Source organism: Dipodomys merriami, unplaced genomic scaffold (genome assembly GCF_024711535.1).
Source record: "Dipodomys merriami isolate MVZ:Mamm:240054 unplaced genomic scaffold, mDipMer1.0.p SCAF_8, whole genome shotgun sequence".
Lineage (NCBI taxonomy): Eukaryota > Metazoa > Chordata > Mammalia > Rodentia > Heteromyidae > Dipodomys > Dipodomys merriami.
The window spans coordinates 15,179,118-15,203,521 of record NW_027206401.1 but is presented as its reverse complement, the minus strand read 5'-3'; the positions used below and the strand labels follow the sequence as shown (position 1 = coordinate 15,203,521).

General features: G+C 39.0%; 1 protein-coding gene across 10 annotated transcripts in view; it reads left to right on the top strand.

The window, feature by feature from the left end:
* The window catches only part of Utrn (utrophin), a 427,285-nt gene that overhangs the window by 310,923 nt on the left and 91,958 nt on the right, over positions 1 to 24,404 (top strand). For all 10 annotated transcript variants that reach the window (XM_070010729.1, XM_070010724.1, XM_070010730.1 and 7 more), the window contains 2 exons: positions 8,142 to 8,271; positions 21,632 to 21,900. In XM_070010729.1, coding sequence (XP_069866830.1) covers positions 8,142 to 8,271; positions 21,632 to 21,900 — 399 coding nt within the window. The remainder of the gene's footprint in view (positions 1 to 8,141; positions 8,272 to 21,631; positions 21,901 to 24,404) is intronic.

The following is a 24,404-nucleotide window of genomic DNA, read 5'->3' as shown; positions in this document are numbered from 1 at the left end:
CTTCTTTCTACTGCTGCTTCATTCCTCCCCCTGTCCCTTCCTACAGACCTACTTTGTACAAACAGATCCCAGCACCTAGTTTTCCTTCCTCAGTTCTGTAACTAAAGCTACTATCTGGATTCTGCATTTTCTTTCTTTTTTTTGCATTTTTTCTATATCAGTTTATTAATTTCTTTGGTCATCATTCAAAAGATGTACAGAATGCTGAAATCTAGTGAGAAACAGCCACTCATTGCGAAGGCCATAAGTCATCCTTTTGGATATTTCCTTGACATGTTTCAGGAACAGTAAAAAAGACTTGGAAGCTACCAATTAGGTGTAAGAAGATGAAGCAAGAGAGAAGGGGAGAGTCTGGGTCTTGAATTTATTCTGCATGTGCAGACAAGCAATTGGTGGGCTTAACGCAGAGAGACAGGATCTGATTTATAGATCATTTTAATATCAAAATCTAGAAAATGTTCAGAAAAGTGCATCCTAGCAGACAATGGTAGATTTGGATAAAGGCTTTAGTATGAAGTGGGCAGAGTAGAGTTGCTATTTAGGGACAAAGAATAATACCCAGGATTGAGTCCACTTTGCAGGTTTATATTATTCTTCTGTACTCTCAGTCCAGTATGACAGGCTGCTAGTTTAGGTTAGAGGGGAGAGGAGATGGCAGAGGATTCTTCTCTCTTTTATCCCTCCCATGTCTGTTTTCTTGTGGGAAGATTTGCAGGATTCTGTCTATGTCCATACTGCCAAGAATAACAGACATCCTTGCTGTTTGCTTGGCAGTGGCTCAGCCATTACACTGAGCTGATGCTGTTCCTGCTGAAATGAAGAGCAGTTGATTGACTTGTGGAAGGTGTTTCTTCCCAGAGCCAGGCCTGTCCCATCAGCTTACCTCCTGATCCCTTAATCCCCTCTCCATCCCCCTAAGTTATAGCAGGTGGACAGAAGTGTTCCCAGACCATTAGACGATAATTGAAACTCTCTGTAGGCATTTAAAGTTGGATAAGCAGCAAATTATTCTGCTGCCTGGTACTCAGGAACACCAATGACTACCAAAATAGAACGCGGAGTTTGAAAGAGCCAGGGGGAAATGAGGCCCCTCTTGAAGGAGATGTTGGATGTTTCACTAATCTGGTGACAGGGAAAACTAGGACTTCAATAGCAAAATGATTTCACACACACACACACACACACACACACACACACACACACAGGCATGCACATGCACGCACGCACGCATACACATAAACATGTCGTCATTGCTTTGACACTACGGGGCTTCATTTACTTTGAAAGAACATACAAAAGGTTTATAACAGGCAGAAAGACAAGAGACTAGACTACTTTACCTTTATTTATTCTAGCTCCTTGAATTGCTTATCTCCTAAGTGCCTTCAATCTAATTCCATTCCCTTTGTTGCCACATACTTCACCCAAGAAGTTCACATGCTTTTGAGAAGATTGACTTTCTTCATGCTCTGTGTACTAAAGCTGTTACATCCTGGGGCTTTCTGCTTCCCCATTGGTGCCTCTCAGAGACTGACCCTTACCACGCATTGCCCGTCTCTTTTCTCCTTTGTAAACAGTTAACTTTCTTACTGAATGGAATAATAGTTTGTTGATTATAATTATCATCTCCCTCTGTGCCTAACATATTTCTATGTACAGTAGGAGATTAGTATGTGTTTTCAACTTTTTATTTTGGTGGAAATCTTTGCTGGAAAATCTCTCATTCACCCTCAAGCCCCTTGAGATGGAGGATACAAACTTTTGTGGACACAGAATAATTGTTGGGCTCTGCATTGATTATTTTAACTCTTGGATTATATTCCCTCCTGTTAATCACCTCAGCGCGTACAGGTTTCACATTACAGTTTCTGTTCTCATGTTTGAAATTATCTGCTCTCCTCCATCTTGTACCAGTGGATACTAGACTGTTGCCTGCAAGTCAAAATCGACTCCTCCAGTTCCTTTTATCCTGTATAAGAGTTACAGTCACGAATCATACCTTTCAGTGTCTAGCCCTTACACAGAATGACATCCACCTCCTAGAGTATATATCTCTAGTCTCTTGACTCTGTGCTGGTTCATGCCCTGCATCTAGCCGTAAAACATGAAAGAAGTGATGAGGAGATACTAGAGCTGCCCTGTTGACAATGACAACTCTTTGTTTGCCACATGTGACCCTTTAGATATAAACTTGAATCACTTACAATGAAATAAAATTTCAAATTCAGCCTCTTGGTTGTTCTAGGTCAGTGCTGGGTGACAAATAACCACCCGAAATGAGTGGTACCATATTGGGCAGCTTAGTAATGAATATTTCTATCATTGCTGTCATTCTAGACAGAACTATTCTAGAGTCTATGTCTCAAAGAGATTATGTAGCTCTCACTTTTCCCTAAAACACTTTGGAGAAGTTCAAGCTGGACTATTGGGAAGTTAGAGACCACATAGAGAGAAACCAGGGTACCCCAGCAAATAGACAGCAAAGCCTCCGTTGAACTGCAGCTGACTGCCACTTACAGGTACATCCCAAATGGACCAGCAGAACCAATCAAATCGGCCATCTACAGAATAATGAAAAAAAAATCATCATGTTAGCTCACAAGGTTTAGATGATGAATATGATGCACAATAATGATACACCTTTTAATTCTAACAACTCACCCTAGTTTTGAAATAATGCCTGATAGAGTTCTTTGATTAGGGCATAGAAAAACCAGAGTAGTTGAGTAAACACAGATATCTCTCATGATGATCAAAATTCTTAGGACATATTAACTGATAGTTGGTAGAAGAGTTGTTCCAAGTGATTTATTTACTTTAGTGTCAGTCTTGGGGCTTCAACTCAGGGCCTGGGTCTTCTCCCTTCGCTTTTTTTGCTCCAGGCTAACACTCTTTACCACTTGAAACAAGGCTCCATTTCTGGCTTTTGTGTGTGTGTGTGTGTGTGTGTGTGTGTGTGTGTGTTTGTGTGTGTGTGTGTGTGGTTAATTTGAGATGAAAGTCTCATGGACTTTCCTACCCCAGCTGGCTTTAAACCACATTCCCTATATTTCAGCCTTCTGAGTAGCTAGGATTATAGGCATCAGCCACCGGTGCCAGGCTAAGAACTCAGAATTTAATGGAGGGGTCAGATTCATGGTCACAGTATTTTAGGACAAGCTGAAGGAGAACAACTTCCCTTATAACCAAGTACGTTATAACTCAATGTAGGAGATGAGCTACTATTTTCCAAAAGTGTAAAGAATGAGAGACAAAAAAAGGACACAAATCACCTGGAGGGTCTCTTAAAATATAAAGAACATAATTACAAGTTTATTTTGATCAATATGATTGAACATTAGATATTACATGACAAATAGCAAGTATTTGATATTATTTATTATCAAAACATCTTCATATCATGTAGTTCAGTGGTTTTTAGAGTATTAATTGTGTACTTATCTAGTTTTAAAACATTTTTAACACCCCCTCGTCACCCAAGTAAATTCCCAAACTCATATCTATCCTGTCCCAAACCCCCAGACCTAAGCAACTGTGCATTTCCTTTCTGTCTCTACAGACTTACCTGGTTTGAATAGGCCATGGTAAAGGAGCCATACAATATTTCTTCTGTCCCTGAGCATGTTGTTAAGATTTATCCATGTCCTAGCATGGGTAAATATTTCATTTATTTTCATGGTTGAGATTCCATGATGTGAACATGTCACAGCTAGTTTATCCCTTGACCAGTGAGTGAATGCTTATCTCTTACATATAATGCTACCATGAACATTCATTGCATGTTTCTATGTAGACATATGTTTTATGTGGACATATGTTTTCTGTTCTCATCTGCATGTACCCTAGTGGCATTGTGCGTTCTGTGGTAACTCTGTGCTTGATGGTTGGAGGAGCTGTCAAACTCTTTGCCAGTGTGGCTGTGCCGCTCTAGCTCTTCACAAACAGGCCACAAGGGGTTCTAGTTTTCTTCCTATTCTCATCCCCAAAAATGTATGCTATTGTCTAGCCATAGAATTGCTTTATGAGGGGCTGGGAAGGTGGCTCAGTTATAGAGCGCTTGCCTTGCATGCCTGAGGCCCTGGGTTCGATTCCTCAGCACCACATAAGAAAAAAGCCAGAAGTGGCACTGTGGCTCAAGTGGTAGAGTGCTAGCCTTGAGCTGAAGAGCTGAGGGACAGCGCCCAGGCCCAGAGTTCAGGCCCCATGACCGGACCAAAAAAATTTTAAAAAAAGAATTGCTTTATGAAAATAGAAAGTCACTAAAACAGAGAAGTTCCAGTTAAATCCCCTTGTTCACACTTCCGAAGGCTCAAACATAAGTCACGTGCTATTAGAACTTAAAACAGAATGCCAGTTTATAGCTTTGTATACAATATAACTCATTGGCATATAAGTACCTTGTCACTAATGATCACCAGGTGGTTGGAAATGCAGGTTTTCCTTCCTGACCAACTGAATGGTAAAGGGTAGTAAAATGATTTTGTGTGTATTGCTTTTTAGAAGTTCAGTCCATTACTAATATGCAATTAAATATAATTGAAATAGGACAAATTGAATAACAAAATTACATTTGCAAACTAGAGTAGGGAATGTGGGCTGTTCTTTAGTGAACGAGGTAGTGAGTTGGCAGTAGAGCCAGAGCCCCTGGCATTTGTGTAACTCAAGGTGGTGGCCACCTGCTCGTGCTTGCTCCATACATACTTGCCTGTGTTTGCCTTACTGGAAGGGCTCAGGAGACATTCCCCAGCAAGCATCCTGTGCAGAGGACTTTTTTTTTTTTAATGAAGTGCTAGATTTGAATATGATCAGGAAGAAGTCCTATGGGGCTTCCTCAGATTCAGATTTGCTTTTGTTTGTCTATTCATCTTGGACACCTGATGGTGATATTATTCATAGTATAAAAACAAAAATGTAAGTCTGGTAGTCACTCCCTAACCCAATTGTCCAGCTCTTCCCTGCTTCCTGTCACTCATTATTGGTGAAATGACAGGTGCACGAACCCATCCATCCCACAGTCCCATGGTTTTTCTGATCCAGTCTCTGCTTGTATCTTGAGCCTCAGAAACTGCCACTTATAGGTGTCAAAATATGTATCCTGAGGCTGGGAAGATGGCTTAGTGATAGAGTGCTTGCCTAGCATGTGTGAGACCCTAGGTTTGATGCCTCAGTACCACATAAAAATAGTCATAAAAATATATTAAAATTTTAAAAATATATGTATCCTAAGTTTTCACGCAGTGGTATATCCCCTACTCTCCTTGCTACTTTTGGAATTGGCTAGTTGAAGAATTCTTTTCTCTGTTTGAGACTTAATATAGGTACCATGTTCACAGGAAGTTCTTCAAGGTTGAACTGGGTGCTTTTTTTTTTTTTACTGCAGAGAAAGTCCCTGGAGCTTTCATTATATCTGAGAAAAACAGAGATGAAACAACAGATATATTTGCATACTTACCTTGCCTAGTAGAGGGGGTAGGCCTGGGAAATACATAGTTATATAGTTAAGCACGTAGATAGGGAATGTAGCGGGTAGAAAAGATGAAATGTTTCATTGAAGTGATCGAGTAGGTGAAGGCCTTAGAGGGGAAGAGGGAATCTGTGCTGTGGACATCCTCAGCAAACATCTAGGGAAAGAAATCCTTGTCCTGTGATAGCATTTGTGCTGTGCCATAAGCATCCCAATTGCCGGAAAAGCTCAAATATCGTCACTTAACAGTTTCACTTAGAGTTTTGAAATTCTAAAAATACTTCTAAGACATATCTCCCCTCTGCCCTGCCACAGGCCTCGCCAGTGCACAGCTTGGGGGACTGTTAATGGCCCAGAACATCCCATCAGGGATATGATGTGCTTAAGTTTCAGGGAGTGCAGTCTCCATTCTCCCTCATAAGAGCTGAATTCATCTGTGAAATCCCTGCCCTGTAAGCATCTTTCATTTCCAGAAGACCGACCCTGTATGCTCTTCCTTCTCAAACTCCCAGCCTTTTTGTTTTGCATCTATCATTACCTGTGAATGTCCTCTGGCTCCTCTTTTAGGCTTTCTTAAATGCTATGGGTAGGTTTGGGGGCTTACTCCTTAAATGCTATGGGTAGGTTCTTCCACAGTCAGATGATCCCCTTGAAGATGGAGCCTTCTGATATTTTCCCATTCTCTTGGGCAGCCTATTTTGAAATGGGTACTTCCTGCACAGATAGAATCTCAGCACAGCCCACTCATCAGTACAAGAGCCTTCAGTTCTCTCACATTGTTTCCTTAGAATCTAGTTTTGTTAAGTCAGATTATTTTTTGTTGTTGTTGGTGGTGGTCCTGGGGCTCATACTCTGGGCTTGGGTGCTGTCCCTGCGCTCTTCAGCTCAAGGCGAGCACTCTACCACTTGAGCCACAGCACCACTTCTGGTTTTCTGGTGGTTAATTGGCGATAAGAGTCTCAGGGGACTTTCCTGCCTGGGCTGGCTTTAAACTGCGATCCTCAGAGCTCAGCCTCTTGAGTAGCCAGGCTTGAGCCACCAGCACCCAGCTGAAGTCAGATTTTATCCATTATAAGTTAAAAATAATTTTGCAATAATACCAAACTGTTGTTGTTTGTTTCTGCTTTTTAAAAATTGCTGATCATCCAGGCTAGGCATTTACTCTGCCATGTACACCAGGCCTCCATATCGCTTTGCTCTGGTTATTGTGTTTGTTCAGGACACCTTGGACTGCGATCCAATTTATTCTCTCACTGTTCACAGTGCTTCCCATTTCCGGCCATCTCTTCTTATTCTCTTGTACCCGTGGCCATCTTGTTTAGCTTCATTAATATTTTTGTTTTCGTTTTTTGTGTTTAGTTTCACGTCCTTACATAAGTGAGCCTTATAGTGATCTAGATTCTTTTGGTTTTTTTTATTTTTTATTTTACTTTTTATTGACTGTGGAAGATGAGGATTTAACCTGAAGTAACCTGCCATCGTAACACAGTTTTATCAAGCACTGTTGGAAAAAAAATGAGTTAGATTCAGAAGGCAAGATTTTCTTGATCCTAAAATGCTGTAAAGCAGTATTTTTCCGGGGGTTAAAACTCGAGTTTGCATAGTACATTGCTAGGGACTTGGGGTAAAAGCAAAATACTATAATCAAAAGGCACGGGTATGAATAATTACAAAAGATAACAATATCAACACTCTATTTTTAGCTATACCATTAAAACATGAGAAATCCTCATTTATTCCCATCTTGTGGTTAGTCTCTGATCAAGTCTTGTTGTTTTGAAACCCCAGGCAGTTAGTCTTAATCACCAAACCTTTTATAGGTGCTAGGGTGAAAGTTTAGTCCTATTTAAAAGAACAAATTTGCTAAAGACAAGCTGTTCTAAGAATCATAGATTTGCATGAAAAACTGCACCAGAGAAAAACAGTTAATTGCCTCAGCATGAAAGATGGAACGTATGTCAAGATAATTGAAGACTTTGTTTTATGTGTTCACTTTGGTCTAGTTTTGATTGCATGGACTTTAATTTGTTTCTGTGTCTTAATTTTTTTCTTAATCTATTCTGAAGAATGTAAAACACTCCTGAGGATCTTATTACTGTTTGGGAAATTATCTTCTTTGGTGCCATTGGATACAATTTTTTTTTGTCAGTCTTACAAGAAAAAAAATATAGTATGATGAAACAGGCTATTGTATTTTAGCAATCTGACAGTGGAATCTCTGAAAATTTTTGTATAAGATCATATACACTGGGACAATTTCCATTAGGGTATTCCCTATCCTGAACCAGTCTTCCCTCTCTCCCTCCTTCCCTTCCCTTCCCTTCCCTTCCCTTCCCTTCCCTTCCCTTCCCTTCCCTTCCCTTCCCTTCCCTTCCCTTCCCTTCCCTTCCCTTCCCTTCGCTTTCCTTCCCCTTCCCCTTCCCCTTCCCCTTCCCCTTCCCCTTTCCCTTCCCCTTCCTTTTTCCTTTGCATATTTAAGTATTGGAGGAATTATCTTTTTGCATTTATTCACATTTCTTATCATTCATATCTGTAAAAACTGACATTTTCCTAACTTAAATATTGGTGCTTAGTCATTCCTTAGACAGGTATGATCACATCTAGTCTAATCGGAGATGTTCCATTATTTGCTGAACACTTGAGCTTACAAATATACCTGTGGCTTCTTTTTGAAAAGGCACTGCGACGAGAGTTAAAGGAAAAAGAATATTCCATCCTGAATGCTGTCGACCAAGCTCGAGTTTTCCTGGCTGATCAGCCAATTGAGGCCCCTGAAGAACCGAGAAGGAACATCCAAGCAAAAGCAGGTGAGACTGGATTCTTTCAGACATCATATTAGAAAAAAGAAAAAATAATACATATTTAGAGAACAACAAAAAATCAAATAGGAAATGGCCTATTGTTCAAGATCTAGTATTTAAATCTTTTAAGAAAGAAAAATTGTCATAAATTTAACAAATGTATAAATTCTTTTTTTTTTTTTTTTTTTTTTTTTGGGGTCAGTCATGGGGCTTGAACTCTGGGCTTGGGCGCTGTTCCTGTGCTCTTCAGTTCAAGGGGAGTGCTCTACTGCTTGAGCCACAGGACCACTTTCTGGTTTCTAGTGGTTTATTGGAGATAAGAATCTCACAGACTTTCCTGCCCTGGCTGGCTTTGAACCGTGATCCTCAGATCTTAGCCTCCTGAGTAGCTAGGATTACAGACGTGAAACACCAGCGCCCGGTGTGTATAAATTCTTAAGTGAAGAAGAATATTATGTTATACTTCAGAATCTCTATTTTAAAAGAAAAATTTAAGTTCAGAAAAAGGCTTATATTTATATTGTATGACTTTAATGAATGAATTCATTGTGGCTGAATATCGGAGTGAACCCTTTTGGTACAACTATTATATACTAATAAAATAACTAATATACTAATATACTAATAAAATAACTACAAACATGATTTGTCTATGAAGTAAAAAAAATACTTGCTTAATTAATTGCAAGAGAAGAAAGTTATTGAAAATGTAATAGCAAATACGTAAAATATTTGTATCTATAAAATGAAGTTTTTTCAGACGTGTCAGCATGTGATGGTAAAATGCCTTTCTTTTATCAGCAGGTAGCAGCATTTAATTAAAAAAAAACAAACCCTAAAACACCGATATGTTTTGGCTTAAAATTGCAACGGGAACTACCGTACTAACAAAGAGCAAGTCACATAGTAAATTTAAGAGAAAATTTGCAATGCATTTTGGAGTCCATATATAGCTCTCTAATGGTTTTACACCATTGGCCATTAAAAACATCCCGATGCATTTTTAAAAATTAGCAGCATGCCATTCCGGGTATTTTTCCATAGTTCACTTCCCTGGGCAAAAGAGGACCTGAAAGAGCAGCTGCAGTTCCCAGCAGTCAGCGAGCTGGGAGCTGGCAAGGCAGGTGGTCTTTGTGCTGAGCCTCCTTAATGGAAGCTCCCCTTCAGGCTGAGTGCATCTCCCAAGGCCGTGGTTTTCTTGACTTTTCCATCAAGTTTGTTGTGTATGTGTGTGTACACAACACATATATACGTGCAGAGCTACTTTGTGTCTTTTCTGACATCACGTTCTGTTTTCTACTCGGGTTCCATAGCAGTCTGCCTACTGGGAACCTCAGTCATCGTGGAATCTTCGATTTCTCATCAAACCCTCATTTGCAAATCACTCTTAATTGCTTTTTATTTTGGGGGTTTTTTTGGGGGGGGTTGTCTCTGAAGATTGATTCCTCCCGAATATTTCACCTGCTGCCTTCTGGGTTCCCCATCTATGCCTTCAGTTAAGTAGGGATTGAAGTGATTTGGGGGAAAAAATGTATCTGTATTGAACATGCACTCTTTTCTTGTCATTATTCCCCAAATAATGTAATAGAATAACTATTTCATAGCATTTACGTGTGTGTGTGTGTGTGTGTGTGTGTGTGTGTGTGTGTGTGTGTGTGTGTGTGTGTGTGTGTGTGTGTGTGTGTGTGTGTGTGTGTGTGTGTGTGTGTGTGTGTGTGTGTGTGCTGTGTTCCTTGGATTGAGAAGACCTGGAAAAACCCATAGAACATTCCAACTTCAGACAGCAGAAAGAAGGTGCTATTCCAGTTTCATGGCATCTCCCTTTGTGTTGTTCATTTGGAGGAAGGAGACATTCACTCATCTTTTCTTAGTATTTACTAGTCTTCCTTGAAACCATTTTTCTTGTGTCCCAAGGACTTGAGTGAGAAGAGAGGAAACATTTTAATCATGAGCTGCCTTGTAGCAGGAGGAGTTTCCCTTTTACCGTAGCTTCTCCTTGATGTGGTCAGATATTTCAGAGTGTAAAGGATACTGCTTTTTGATGTCTCCATTTGCTTTTACTTTCAGGATACTGAGTCCCATTTTCAAGTACCACAAGTTATATCGATTGAGCTATATGAATTTTTTTTAGTTTGCTTTGTTTTCCGATTGGTAATTTCCCTACCCTTTCCTTTCTTGATGTTATTTTCTGTAATAGTGGTTGATTTTTACCTGCTGTTCAAAGTAAATGGAAGAAAATTATCCATAATAGCTTTTATCCTTTCCTTGTTTACCATGACTTATGTAGAGCTGCTATCTGAAATAGAGAGCATTTGAACATTTGTTATCCCGTGTGACGGTGAAGTATTCAGTGTTGGATGCAGGAGGAGCTGGCAGAAATGGTGTTATAGTTGTTCAGTTCTAGTTATTAAACATTTTTAATATGTTCTATAGACTGTGCCCTAGAGCACTAAGATGTTCCAACTTCATCGTTTTTCTCCCTGATGCACTTTTCTGTTCTTTTTATGTCTTCTCATTTTCCTATTATTGATTGTCTTATAATGTGGTTTGCAGTTTGTAAATATTTGCAAATTAATACAACCCGCATCAACTCCTTACCCTCTTTTGATAGGCCTCCTTCAATACTCTATTAATTAGTATCCCTCCCTTAATAGAAACCCTCGAATCATACATACAAAGCACAGAATTGCTACTTGTTCGAGTGGCTTCTGGAGTGGGAGGGATCCTGACTCCTTCTGCAGGCACAGAAGCTGCACAGAGAATTGGCCTCAGCATTTCTGTATGTGTCCCATTTCTGTGCCCTCCCCTACTTGTACTTGATGTCTGTTGAACACCAAGCTCCTTTTCATGTCCCACAGTAATGTCTACTATGCCCTTGTTCTGTTACTTAACCTGGGTTTTTTTTTCTGCCTGTAGACTCCTCTTCCCTGATTTCCATTTATTCCATTGCCAACTCTCATGACCTACCTGCCCAGCTCCACCCAAGACCTTTGTCATCTGGGACATTTTGCCTTTCTGAGCTGTCTCTGGACTCCCTGCCACTCTGTCCCATCCCTCGCTGGATGGTGAGAATCTGCATCAGAAGCTTTCCCCTTGCTGGCTTTTTAAGAAGTGACTCCTTTGTATTGAGAAGCTGAATATGAAAAATGATCTGAGTGTCCAATTCAGTTGTAATAAGCAAAACATACTGCAGATATTACTTGAGTCATAGGCAAGACATTCAGTACTCTCTCCGATAGGAAATTGAGCTTTAGATAGTGTTGTAGTTATTTGAACTCGATGCCCAGTGAATTATGAGGAATGAGCCAAGTAGAAGTGAGAAGAGAGAGCAAAAGCTGACACTGAGAAGTGACTGTACAGTCTGATAGCAAGGAGGAGAAAGCAAACAACTGTGGAGAATGGATGAACATTCTAAAATAGTAGTCCTTGAGGCTTTTTACAGTGAAAAGCTACAGCTTTGGATGATGGTCTATATTTGAAGGTAGAATCTATATGTTTTAAAATAGACATAAGAATTTATACCATATTTTACAGTAAGTTACCTTCTAAAATGACAACCATAAAAAGCAGGACTAAGTGGGGTGACATGTCTGGAAAAAGCTACCAGAATAAATTGTTCTACCATGGCAATTAGGTAAATATGAGTTTTAACTGAACTGAAATTTACCTGAATATAGAAAATTTTAAAGCATACAACTTGGTCAATAGACTCTGTCTTGTTCCAGCAGTATGGGAACACTTAAGATCATGTAATTGGTATTATCATATCTATTTATATCTGTATCTATTTCCTGTTAATAAAGTCCGATTGTTTTTATTTGATTATAATAACCCAGTTTGTATTAAAGAACTAGAACAATGGAATAAGAACTGTATTATATTATTTGTGATAGGGTATTTTACCTCTAAAAGCATTTAAAGAATTATGCAATTTATGTTCAATATATGCTTTTCTTTTTTTAATTATATTTAAGATTCAATGAAAAGTTTGGGATTGAGGTAGAGCTCAGTGGTCTAGTGTGGGTCTGGTATGTACAAGGTTCTGGGTTCAATCCCAAGCACTGTAAAAAAGAAAGAAAGAAAAAGTGTGAAGGGAGAAAGAAGACAAAGATGAAATAGAAAATATTACATTATGTTGTTTATGTATTTTACCATGAGTTTACTTTATAAAAATTATTCCTGTTAAAGTATTGCTGTTAGTAAAATTATTTCATTCATGTCTGAACATCATTTCTGTTTCCATATAGACAATTTGGTTTCATTTAAATGATATTCCCGGAACAGTCATAGAAGAAGAAAAATAGATAGGGACCAGGGACTCACACCTGAAATCCTAGCTACTCAGGTGGCTTAGACCTAGAGAACCGAGGTTTGAAGGTAGCCTGGGCAGAAAAGTCCAGAAGACTCCATCTAAAAAAATAACTTGTACAAAGCTGGAGTAGAGGTTTGGCTCAAGTGAAAAGAATGCCAGCCTAGCAAGCAAGCCAAGAGAGCATGAAGCCATGTGAATATATCTGTGATTAATGATTGACAATGATCTTTTTCGGATAAAAATGCATGTAGAGATTAGTATTTCCCTTGGAACCTCTTTAATGTCTAGCTATGTGTTTTAGTGTTATTTGGAATTTTAATTCATGGCATATTGTATATTTTAATTCAGGGTATAGTTCTTTTAATTCTTAAATGTTTTATGGTATTTTGGAAAGCCAGGTACTCCAAGTATTCCCATATCTTCAATATGTATTATATATTATATACATATTATATATGTATATTATATATATATATGTATTATATATGCTATAAATGGCATTTTAGTGTACTATGTCAATTTATTTTATGCTCCTATTAGCAAACTTGTGTCAGTCAGATTTTGTAATCATTGAGTAAAGATGTGTTCAAGTTACATTGTTATCTTATGTCTAATAAAATGAGGCCAATTGGACACAATACCTAACAGAAATTATTAGGCTGGTAATAAGGTCTCCTTAAGACTTTTTTGTCTGTTTTCCTAATAACAGCTTTATTAATCAGAGCCCATTCCTCCTGAGTGACAGACCCATGCTTGAGATGGGTACAGGGGGAATTCATTCACTGCCTCATGGAGCCAGGAGAAGGGCAGGGGCAAAGTTGGCTGCAGGGGTCTGAATGCCACCCAGAAATCTTTCCTCCACATTTCCCTTTTCAGCTTCATGCGGGTTTTCATTTTCTTTACATTTTCCTGGATTGTCTCACCCCCCTCACGCCTTTCCTTAGTTCCAGAACATTCTACTAGCCGGTCTTGAGTCGCTTGAGTAATGTCTCAAGATGTAGATTTATTGGGCTTTCTTCATGGAGGGCGGAGCTGTCCCCACAGAGAGACACACAGCAGACTTGTGCCAACTGCCCTCCACTGTCTCATTCCATTTCATCCCCCTGAAAATGCCGAGTGCTGAGTGCTTTTATCACCTACTCAGCAGATGAGGAAACCGAGTCTGAGAGGGTTATAAGCCTGTGCAAAATACAAACCAGGTACCAGGTGCTTTTATTCACAATAATTAGTATAACAGACTCTATGGAGAGTGCTAACAGTATAATTCTTTAGAAATACTAAGTCAAAGCCCCCCAAAATAAATACCAGGGAATGGGTACTTCAGGGGGAGTTGGCAGGGGAAAAGGGTAGAAGAATGAAGGCAGTAGAATACAGAATTGAGAAAAATAAAAGAAGGGGTGGGTCAGAACAGGGGGAGATGTCGAAAGGGTGGCTCCGATCAAGATGCATTGCATTTGTAAACAGCTTTGTTAAATGGCAAAAACGTCAATGCATAATCTAAAAATTAAGAAACGTGAGGGAAAGGGTAGGGTAGGAGGGGTGGGTAAGAATGTTGAACAGGGGTGACATTGATCAGGATGCACTGTATTCATAAACTGCTTTTTGAGTGGTAACTCCTTTGGGCAGCTATTAAAGTTAAATAAAAATATGTTTAAAAATCAAAATAATTAAGTAAACAAATCACTTTGTCCCTCCCTTCACTGTGGCCTTTTCTTTATTGAAATACCATGCCCTGTTTTCCATTCGCTTGCCAGTTCACTGATTTTTCTTCCATGGAAGGAGAAGGTGTTTAGGCAATGTTAGGATTTGTCTTTTTAATTTTCATATAAAACTTGAAGTATAAGTAATTGCTTTCAGGCCTGTAGACCATAGCAATAATTTAATTAGTTTCACAAGTCCAAATTCGATTAGTAAAGTTGTAATGCATGAAAAAGCACAGAAACAGAGTGTTGCTTTCTTTTCCAGTGTTCCCCAGTATGGAGTAACATTGTAGTCTTTCGCAAATGCAAGTCTTAATGGTTAGAGTGTGTCTGGTCTTCAGCTTTTATAAACCACCAGGAATTACTTGAGTAAGCCCATCAGTTGGGTAAAAATTTCACAATCTTCTTTGACTTAGAAACAAGATTCCATTTGAAAATCATAAAAAGGTTTATAAACATTTTTTGAATGTGTGTGTGTGTGACAGAGAGAGAGAGAGAGAGAGAGAGAGAGAGAGAGAGAGAGAGAGAGAGAGAGAGAGAGAGAGAGAGAGAGAGAGAGAGAGAGAGAGAGAAGTGTGCTGGAGCTTGAAATCAGGGCCTTGGCACTGTTTCTTAGCTTTTTCACTGAAGGCTAGCAATCTGACACTTGAGCCATAGCCCCAGCTTCTGACTTTTTAACTGGTTAATTGGAGATAAGAGTCCCAGGGACTTTCTTACTCAGGCTGGCTTTGAACCACAATCCTCCTATATCAGATTCCTCAGTAGTTGGGATTACAGATAGAACCCCACTGGCATCATTACTCAGAGCTTGTGTTTTGACACTTGATGCATAGCTCCACTTTGGGCTCTTTACTGGTTAATTGTACATAAGAGTCTAACAAATTTGTCTCCCCATGCTGGCCTTGAACCTAGATCTTAGATCTCAGCCTCCCAAGTAGCTAGGATTACAGGTGTAAGCTATGAGGGGCTAACCTAAAAAAAAACAAACTTTCTTTTAAATCTTGAAACCGCTTTGTAAAGCTGTTTGAAAAGAATCATTAAATTTCCTGAAAGATTGAGATTTAATTATTTAAAATTATAAGGGGACATTTTCTGCATTGCTGTTTCTTGTGAGATGCTTTTTTAATTAATTTTTTATTGGCACCATATTGTACATAGCCAAGGATTTCTCATGACATTTTCAGACATGCATATAAAGTTCCTTAACCATGGTCACTTCCTCTATTACTCAATGTGATGAAAACCCATTAAATAAACAAACCAATGTTTTTGATGCTGATAACAAAGCTTAGTTTGATGGACCTACATTTTGAATTAATTGATCACCATCTGCTACTTTCTCCAGTCTGTGTTATGACCATCCATAAATCACTATTGTCTCATAAAAAAGTAGCACTGATTTACATACATGTATTTTATGGCAATGAACACCTGGGATGTTACTTTCTGGCTTGAACATAAAGGAGGGTACAAGACACTTTCAATGTAGCGTGGTACTTAACTTCTTGTTATTGTTGTTTCTCTGGAGAAAGCTGAACTCGAATGCATACAAAGTTTCAGCATGTTTCAGAAAGTATAATGCTAGCAAAAGCACCCATTCTCCTGTTCACTTAAAGTTCTCCTTGTTTTAGCAGTATGTAAACAGAAAGCATAATGTACTTAAGTCTTTTATAAGAAAGGCTGAGCAAGAGTAGAAAGCTCCTGATTTCTGTGTTTATTAGCTTCTGGGTATAGCTGAAAGGCTGCCCAGGAGTGATTGAATCTCAGGCTCTGGTCCTCAGTTCTTGAAAGAAGCAAGGATTCTTCTCCTTCTTTTTTTTTTAACTTATTTTTTTTTATTGTGAAAATACTGTACAGAGGGGTTACAATTACACGGGCAAGATAATGAGTACATTTCTTATCAAGCATTGTAGCCTCCTCCTTTGTTTCCTCTTCCCATCCCTTCCCATATCCCCCACCCCCCACCAAAGTTGTAAAGTTTGTTTTCGAGGTAACAACTTGTACATCTCATTGTTACAGTGGGTCCAACTAAATCCATATTTAAACGATGTTTTTTTCCCTTCCCCTCCACAAATGATACCAACATCAAATACAGTGAAAGCAGGGGTTATGCTGTGGGGGAGGGACATACAAGAGCAACAAAGAAATAATCTTATAAATATGTTAGAAAAAATTGCATGAAAGAAAAAAACATTTGAATACATAACTTGGGGTTCATTTCCCCAACTCCAACTTATCTGACCTTTTCTGCTTGACTCAAACATATACTAGTTATTGCAAATAAGGGAAACCATGGGACCTATGTTTTTTTGGGCTTGGCTTACTTCACTTAATTTTTTCCAAGCCTTTCCATTTCCTAACAAATGGGGTAATGCCATTCTTTCTGATGGAGGCATAGAATTCCATTGTGTATATATATACCACATTTTCTTGATCCATTCATCTACTGAGGGGCATCTGGGTTAGTTCCATATCTTAGCTATGGTAAATAATGCTGCAATAAACATAGTTGTGCTGGTAGCTTTAGTATGGTCTTGTTTGTGATCATTTAGGTAAATACCCAAAAGTGGGATTGCTGGGTCATAGGAGAGCTCTATGTGGAGTCTTTTGAGGAACCTCCATACTGCTTTCCAAAGTGGTTGAACAAGTTTACACTCCCACAAACAATGTAGTAAGGTTCCCTTCTGTCCACATCCTCTCCAGCATCTGTTGTTATTAGAATTCTTGATTTTAGCCATTCTAACTGGAGTGAGGTGGTATCTCAATGTTGTTTTGATTTGCATTTCTTTTATGACTAGAGAGGTTGAGCATTTCTTCGTGTGTCTATTGGCCATCCTTCTTTCCTCTTCAGAGAAGTTTCTCTTTAAGTCTTTAGCCCACTTATTTATTGGGTAGTTGTTTCTTTGAAGATTTGTTGTTGGGGATTTAATTTTTTGAGTTCAAGGTATTTTTTAGATATGAGACCTTTGTCCGTTGTATGGCTAGTGAAGTTCTTCTCCCAATCTGTGGGCTTTCTATTGATCTTGCTAGCTATGTCCTTTGCCATGCAGAAGCTCTGAAATTTTATGCAATCCCATTTGTCCAATATTTCTTTGATTTGTTGTGTTTCTGGGTCTCTATTAAGAAAATTTCAACCTGTGCCAAGGAGACCTAGGGTTTCTCCTATTCCGTCCTTTAATGTTTTCTGAGTGTCTGCTTTGACTCTGAGGTCTTTGATCCATTTGGAGTTGATTCTGGTGCAGGGTGATATATAAAGATCTAGCTTTAGTTTTCTACAAGTAGTTAACCAATTTTGCCAGCACCATTTACTGAAGAGGCTGTCTTTCTTCCATTCTATTTTTAGCTCCCTTATTGAAGATTAGATGGCTATAGGTCTGTAGGTTCATTTCTGGGTTTTCAATTCTATTCCATTGGTCCTGAGGTCTGTTCTTGTGCCAGTACCAAGCTGTTTTGATTACTATGGCTTTGTAGTAGAGTTTGCGGATCTGTTGAAGATCGTTTTAGCTATTCGGGGTCTTTTATTGTTCCATATGAATTTTTGGATTGCCTCTTCTATTTTCTTGAAGAATGAGGTTGGAATATTGATAGGTATCCCATTGAATTTGTAGATGGCTTTGGGAAGTGAGGATTCTTGCTTCCTTGCTTTCTTACCCTTCCCTCTAGACCCCACCCCACCCTTACAAAACTAAGGAGTATGAGGGAAGAAGTGTGTATTTACCAAATAAATACTTCCTAGGTCCTGGAATACAGCAGAGAATGGAACAGGTACCCTTAGTCCTCTGGAAATTTCACGTTCATGGCTTCACCCTTTCTCAGGGCCACCTTGGGGACCCCCATGACCTGTTTGCTAAAGTCTACCACCTTAGCTAACTTGGGTAAACCACATTGCTGCCATTATTGTGAGGAAATCCGTAGCTATTCAGTTACAGAAAGTCAGAGGTTAGAGCTTTGGTGGCTTCGGTTATTTGTTCCAGGAGCTCTTCCTGTTTTTGATCCTGCCCTGGAAGGGAATCTTCTTAATGATCTGCTCCTGAGTCTCCCTCAACCCAACACTGGCCTTAGGAAGAAGAAATCCAAAACATGGTTAGATTCCAGTTTGACCTTCATTGACTTTCTGGTCCAAAATACTACTTCCCCGCTCCCCAGTGTCATCTGTGTTTGTATTTCCTCTTTTTACTCTTACTAGTTTGCATTTAGATGTTTGCAGAAAGGATTCTTTAATTCTCTTTTCTTAGAAGTTCTTAACTTTCCCTATATCATGTATTCCTCTCCTCCCTCTCCCCTCCCGCCTCATCACCACACCTCCCCTTCTTTCTACCTCTTCTCTTTCCCCAGACTTGAGATGTCTCTTATCTTCATGGATGGTCCATATCCTCTTTATCATATCCTTATTGACAGATTCGGGCAGAATATTCATATTGACCTACTCTGAGTGGGCTCTTTTTATTATCCTTATGACTTATTAGAGGAACATAATTAGGGATGCTACTTAGCTGATGGCACTTGAGGATGCACTTGTGGTCTGGTTCATCACGAGCCCTTGCCACCAATCATCCTGCAGAGGAGGAGGAAGTGGGCAGGGTCCTCTTAACTGCTGATGAAATATTTCAGGGAGATTAGGTTGATCTTAATTGTATAATCAGGGCATATGGGAAGAGTGGATTCCCAGTATTTTAATCAGAAACATCTTTTGATTTTAGAGAAGGGGGGAGGGAGGGACAGGGGGAGGGAGGAAACTAGTGCCCAAGAGGCGGGGTGATCAGAGATAAAAGCCAAGTTTTGCTCCTTGAATTCTATTAAGCTAATCAACCTGTTTTACTTATGTGAAAAGGGCCAGAGATACCTGGATAAAATGATAAAGGGAATGTGAGAACGGACACTTCATTGAAAATAGCATGATCAAACACACTAAAAATGCTTAAAAGAAGGGAGTTTAGGAAGAGAAGTTTAAAGAAAAAAAGAGAGTTAATATAGGAGTGAATTCGATCCCAGAACATTATCTGTATTACAGAACTGTCACACTGAAACTCTTTTATAAATTCATTTGTGCTGATAGAAGAGAAATAGCACAACAGATATCAGAAAGTAAGAATTCTCAACTCTTGTCTGAGCTTTAGGATTTACCAGAGAACATTTAGAGATTTTTGGAGGAACATTTGTCCATTTTCAGATGTGAAGATTTTCTTTTTTTGAAGAATGCAGTTGTGTTTCTGTTCTTCATTTGGGGACTGGGGCCGGGGTGGGGGGGGGGGGGAGAAGTTTTCTGAAGTTTTCTTTTCTTTCTTTTTTTTTTTTTTTTTTTACCCCCGATCGTTCTGACCTGCCATTTTGTGTCATGTTGCTTCTTCTTGCATCTTGCACAAAGGTTCTGGGAAGTTTTTGGTTTTCACCTTGAACATTACTCTGCTCTTGGCTCAAAGTATGCATTCAACTAGACTTTTGCAAGAATTAAGATGTACTTTTATTCTGACTTTTCAGTCATCGGTTGATGTATTTCCTTTCTGGAAAACAGATGGTGAATTGAACATGGAGCTTTTCTTTTCTTTGGAGAAGCTGCTTGGGTGGGGATGGCATAATAAATATACTACAAAAGGACTACTCTATCAAAAGATCTGACATTACCTGAAGACAAAAGGCTCCTAACCACTGTGGTGTGTTTTATCATAAAAGAAGCCACATATCTCTCCATGCCGGGTTATTTAATGACTGAGTCAGAAACAGCTTTTCCTTTATGCAAGGAAAATCATCATAATTAAGCTGTCTATTCTGAAATTGGTGGTTTTTCTTATTCTTTTTTTTTTTTTATAAAGGTAAAGCACACGTGTTTAAAAAACATTTTTTTTTAAAAAGCCCAAGTGACTTATTAACCAACACAGGTGTTAGCATCATAAAAGTCACCCACCTCTTCTCTCCTGAGACTGCCACGAATGAATTTTTTTCTTTCATTTCATATATAACATTATATATGTCTATGAAATATATAGTGTGTAATGTCAATATTATTTTTAGCATTTTATAGCTATCCAGAGGGTGTAGGGTCTTATATGAGGTTTAGCTTCTTTAATGGCAATTCTTTCTTTTTTTCCAGAAAGTACTTTTTCTTGGGGACCTCGGGGTCCCGGCATGTAGCATGTGGTTTAGGACTCTTCTCCTAGCACCTTGACTTTGTCTCCTGGTTGTTAATAGTTTTATAGTACTTGGGATCAAACCCAGAGCCTTGCACAAGGCTGGGCAGGTGCGAAGGCAAGCACTCTACCAACCATTGTATCTCCAGCCATTCCTGACTGTCACTTGAGGCTGGTTTCTTATTTTCTTACTTATACAAGAGGAGTCAGCCAACCCACCAATGGATGCTTTCTCTTTTCCTCAATGGATGTTAGGGGGTCACTGGCATCTCTGTAGGTGAACTGCAGATGAACTGCAGATGTGTCAACAAGACACCTTGGCTAAAGTCTTCATTGTCCACCGGTTGCATTGCTGCATTTCAAGTGTAAATGGTGTTATCTAGAATTCTCTAGAAATTTAAAGAGACAGATATATTTAACTTGACCTCTAAATAATAGTTAAAGCAAGGCCAGGCATAGTAATGTAATCACAGCTACTCAAAAGTAGGCAGAGATTGGGAGGATGGCAAAAAGTTGTCAGGACCCCTTCATAACAGGAAACTGGATGTGGTAGTGCACATCTGAAATACCAATAATACAGGTACAGCGTGTGTTTCTGTTACCCTTGAAGCCCTCTTGTAGTGTTGCACATTTAGAGATGTTCACTGTAATCTTGTCTTCTTATTGAGATGTGTGATATTCTGTTACATTTGAGCTGCAAAATATGTTCTTTATTAAACATGAACCGCCAGAGACACTTGTGCATGATGAAGTATCTAAGATATATGATTTCTCTTCAGTTAATTCCTTTTAGAAACACAGTAAATTAATCTTATTTTCTAAGAGTTTTTCTTCATCATTTTCAGTTATTCTCGGCTAATTATATTTCCCATTTCTCTTGAAAAGAGAAAAAAAGAGTAAAAAACTGTCATTGGAGTTGGCATAACTAAATTTATGGTAAAGAAAACACTTGTTTTATCTCTTGAGTTTTCTCGTTCTATATTAAGGTTTACAAAGATATTAAAATTTGGAAGTCATGAACACTCTCAATCACTTATTAATCTCTTTTCTTCTTTGAAGAATATGTTTAGAGGTAGCGACGAGTTCGTGGTGGAAGTGTGGAGAAATTCCCTCTTACCTTGACCACTACATCTCTGTTCCTGACAGACGTTCTTCGAATGCTGATGGATACAGAATGCTCAATTGATTCATTCTGACTGTTGGTTTTTAATTTTTTTTTTTAAACACAGAATTGACTCCAGAGGAGAGAGCCCAGAGGATTGCCAAAGCCATGCGCAAACAGTCTTCTGAAGTGAAAGAGAAATGGGAAAGTCTAAATGCTGTCATCAGTAACTGGCAAAAGCAAGTGGACAAGGCATTGGAGAAGCTCAGAGACCTGCAGGGAGCGATGGACGACCTGGACGCAGACATGAAGGAGGCAGAGGCAGTGCGCAATGGCTGGAAGCCTGTGGGAGATTTGCTCATTGACTCGCTGCAGGATCACATTGAAAAGACCATGGTCAGCCCTCTTGTCTTTGACAGTTTCTATTGTATGTGCGTGTGTGCCAGCAGTCCTGGGGTTTGAACTCAGGGCCTGGGTGTAATCACTGAGCTTTTGTGCTCAAGGCTAGCACTCTGCTACTTGAGCTGTTAAAGAATGTTTTTTTTGTTTTTTTTTTTGTCGGTTGTGGGGCTTGAACTCTGGGCCTGGGCGCTGTCCCTCAGCTCTTCAGCTCAAGGCGAGCGCTCTACCACTTGAGCTACAGTGCCACTTCCGGTTTTCTGGTGGTTTATTGGAGATAGGAGTCTCACGGTCTCTCCTGCCCGGGCTGGCTTTGAACCGCGATCCTCAGATCTCAGCCTCCTGAGTAGCTAGGATTACAGGCGTGAGCCACCAGCGCCCGGCTTAAAGAATGTTTTACTGCTAAATAGAACTCCGTAAAGAGCCACACATGTAAATGGCCATCAGGGATTGTTATAAAGCCAACACTGTTACACCTTGTCATGACTCCAGGTCAGTAGACATAATAGAAGTTTTCCAGGTGTCACTCACTGTAACCAATTTGTTCCCCTAAAAAGGGAGCATTTTAAGATAATCTACTTTTTAAAAATACTTTAAAAAATCCAAATATGTGTCCTAAACAATGTAGATTAGGTTTATCTGATACACACACACACATACACACACACACACACACACACACACACACACACACGTATAATCCACTTTTAGTTTCAGACAGTAGAGTAGTATATAAAATTGTATATTTGGTAGTCATGAATCATAGCTGAGGAAAAGCCAAGAAAAAATTCAAAGGACTTAGTCTGACTGTATCTGTCATGCATGGAATTTTTTGTGCAGAAGGTATATATCTTTTGTTCACAGACCTTGGATAACAGCCTTCCTTTTGTGTGCACAGGACTAAATAGGAGAGGGAAAGGAGATCTGGGAAATTCACTGAATACTTGGGTAAATTCCATAAGTAAATATATGAGTGAGTAGTCAGAGAAGTAACAGGAGCTAGCATAGAGGCTAATAACTATGCGCTAAGAACCGTTCTTAGCCAGTTTGTGTGGGTCACGCTTTATTCTCACACCACCCAACAAGATAGGCATTATTACTGTGCCTGTATCACAAAGTTTTAAAAAATGAATATAATTGCTCAAGCCCACACAGCTAGATGTAAATGGTAGAATATTTGTGATTTTTTTCTATTCTTTGCAGAGAATTCTTTCATATGAATGAAATGAAACACATCTTTGACCAACTCTTTGAATTAAAGCTCTAAATGTTAAATACATTTACATTTATTATTATTTTTTTACTAAGAGTATTGGTGTTTGCTATTTTTCAGTGTAAGTATCTATAGCTTCCCAGCTGCCTTTGAATTACGTAGGCCTCTTTTTACCATTCTAATATACTAAAAAAAAAATTTCGAGTGGATATGAATTTAAGACAAGAGTCTGGAAACAGCCATTAGTGTAGCTTCTTTGGAATTTGTAGAGTTGTTCTATCTTTATATTTAAAAAAAATTTTTTTGTGTCCAGTCCTAGGGCTTGAACCTAGGGCCTGGGGACTGTCCCTGAGCTTCTTTTGCTCAAGGCTAGCACTCTACCATTTGAGCCACTGACGGCCTTTTCTGTTTATGTGGTACTGAGGAATAAACCCATTGTTTCATGCGTGCTAGGCAAGCACTCTACCACTAAGCCGCATTCCTAGCCCTTAATGGAGGGTTTTAAACGCTGATGTACACAGTGACATACAAAATATAGTGTGTCCTACTGGACAGCCAACATGCATCTTGGTTGAAGCAGGAATTTACCCATCAGTTTATAATTCATGATAATGAGTATTCAGGAAAAAAAATTGAAAAACTACCTTGGAATTATTAGAGGCACAGAAGTTGGGGAGTTGTTAATCTTATTTAATTAAAGAAATTGCAAATCCTTTTTCAAATCTCTGCTGAAGTGGAAAGCTAGAAATAAATAACAATTAATATTTTAATTGAAAGGAATAAATTATGGATTAGAACATTATAAGGTCCTATTAGGGGGAAAGAAAATAAAAAGACAAATCACATTGAACCTAACAAGCTCAAAGTCTGGGATATTTTTATATATCCCAGAGATATATCAAAGCAAGTTTTAAAATCCTGTTGACAACTTAGGCAGGTAAAACTAAGTACTGATTATTGCTAAATATTATTAAATGTGTCAGAGTAACTGAAAACAAAATCTTTGGGGGTAATCAAATAATTTCAACTCTTAAAATTATCTTTAATTGTTCTTACTTTCAGAACATACACCTTCTGGCGGGAGACACTTAAGATTTACACCTGCCAACAGTCTGCCTGGCACCTTTGATGCCAGCAGATGTTTCTGTTTTTATAGCAAGGAGGGCCACATAGGCTCTTGCTCTCTTATCAAAACATGATAAATTGGTTCTTTCTTCCACAACACATAGCCTCTGAAACCACTTAAAACTCGCTCTCTTCCAATCCCGTTCGATTTGGAAGCTCTTCA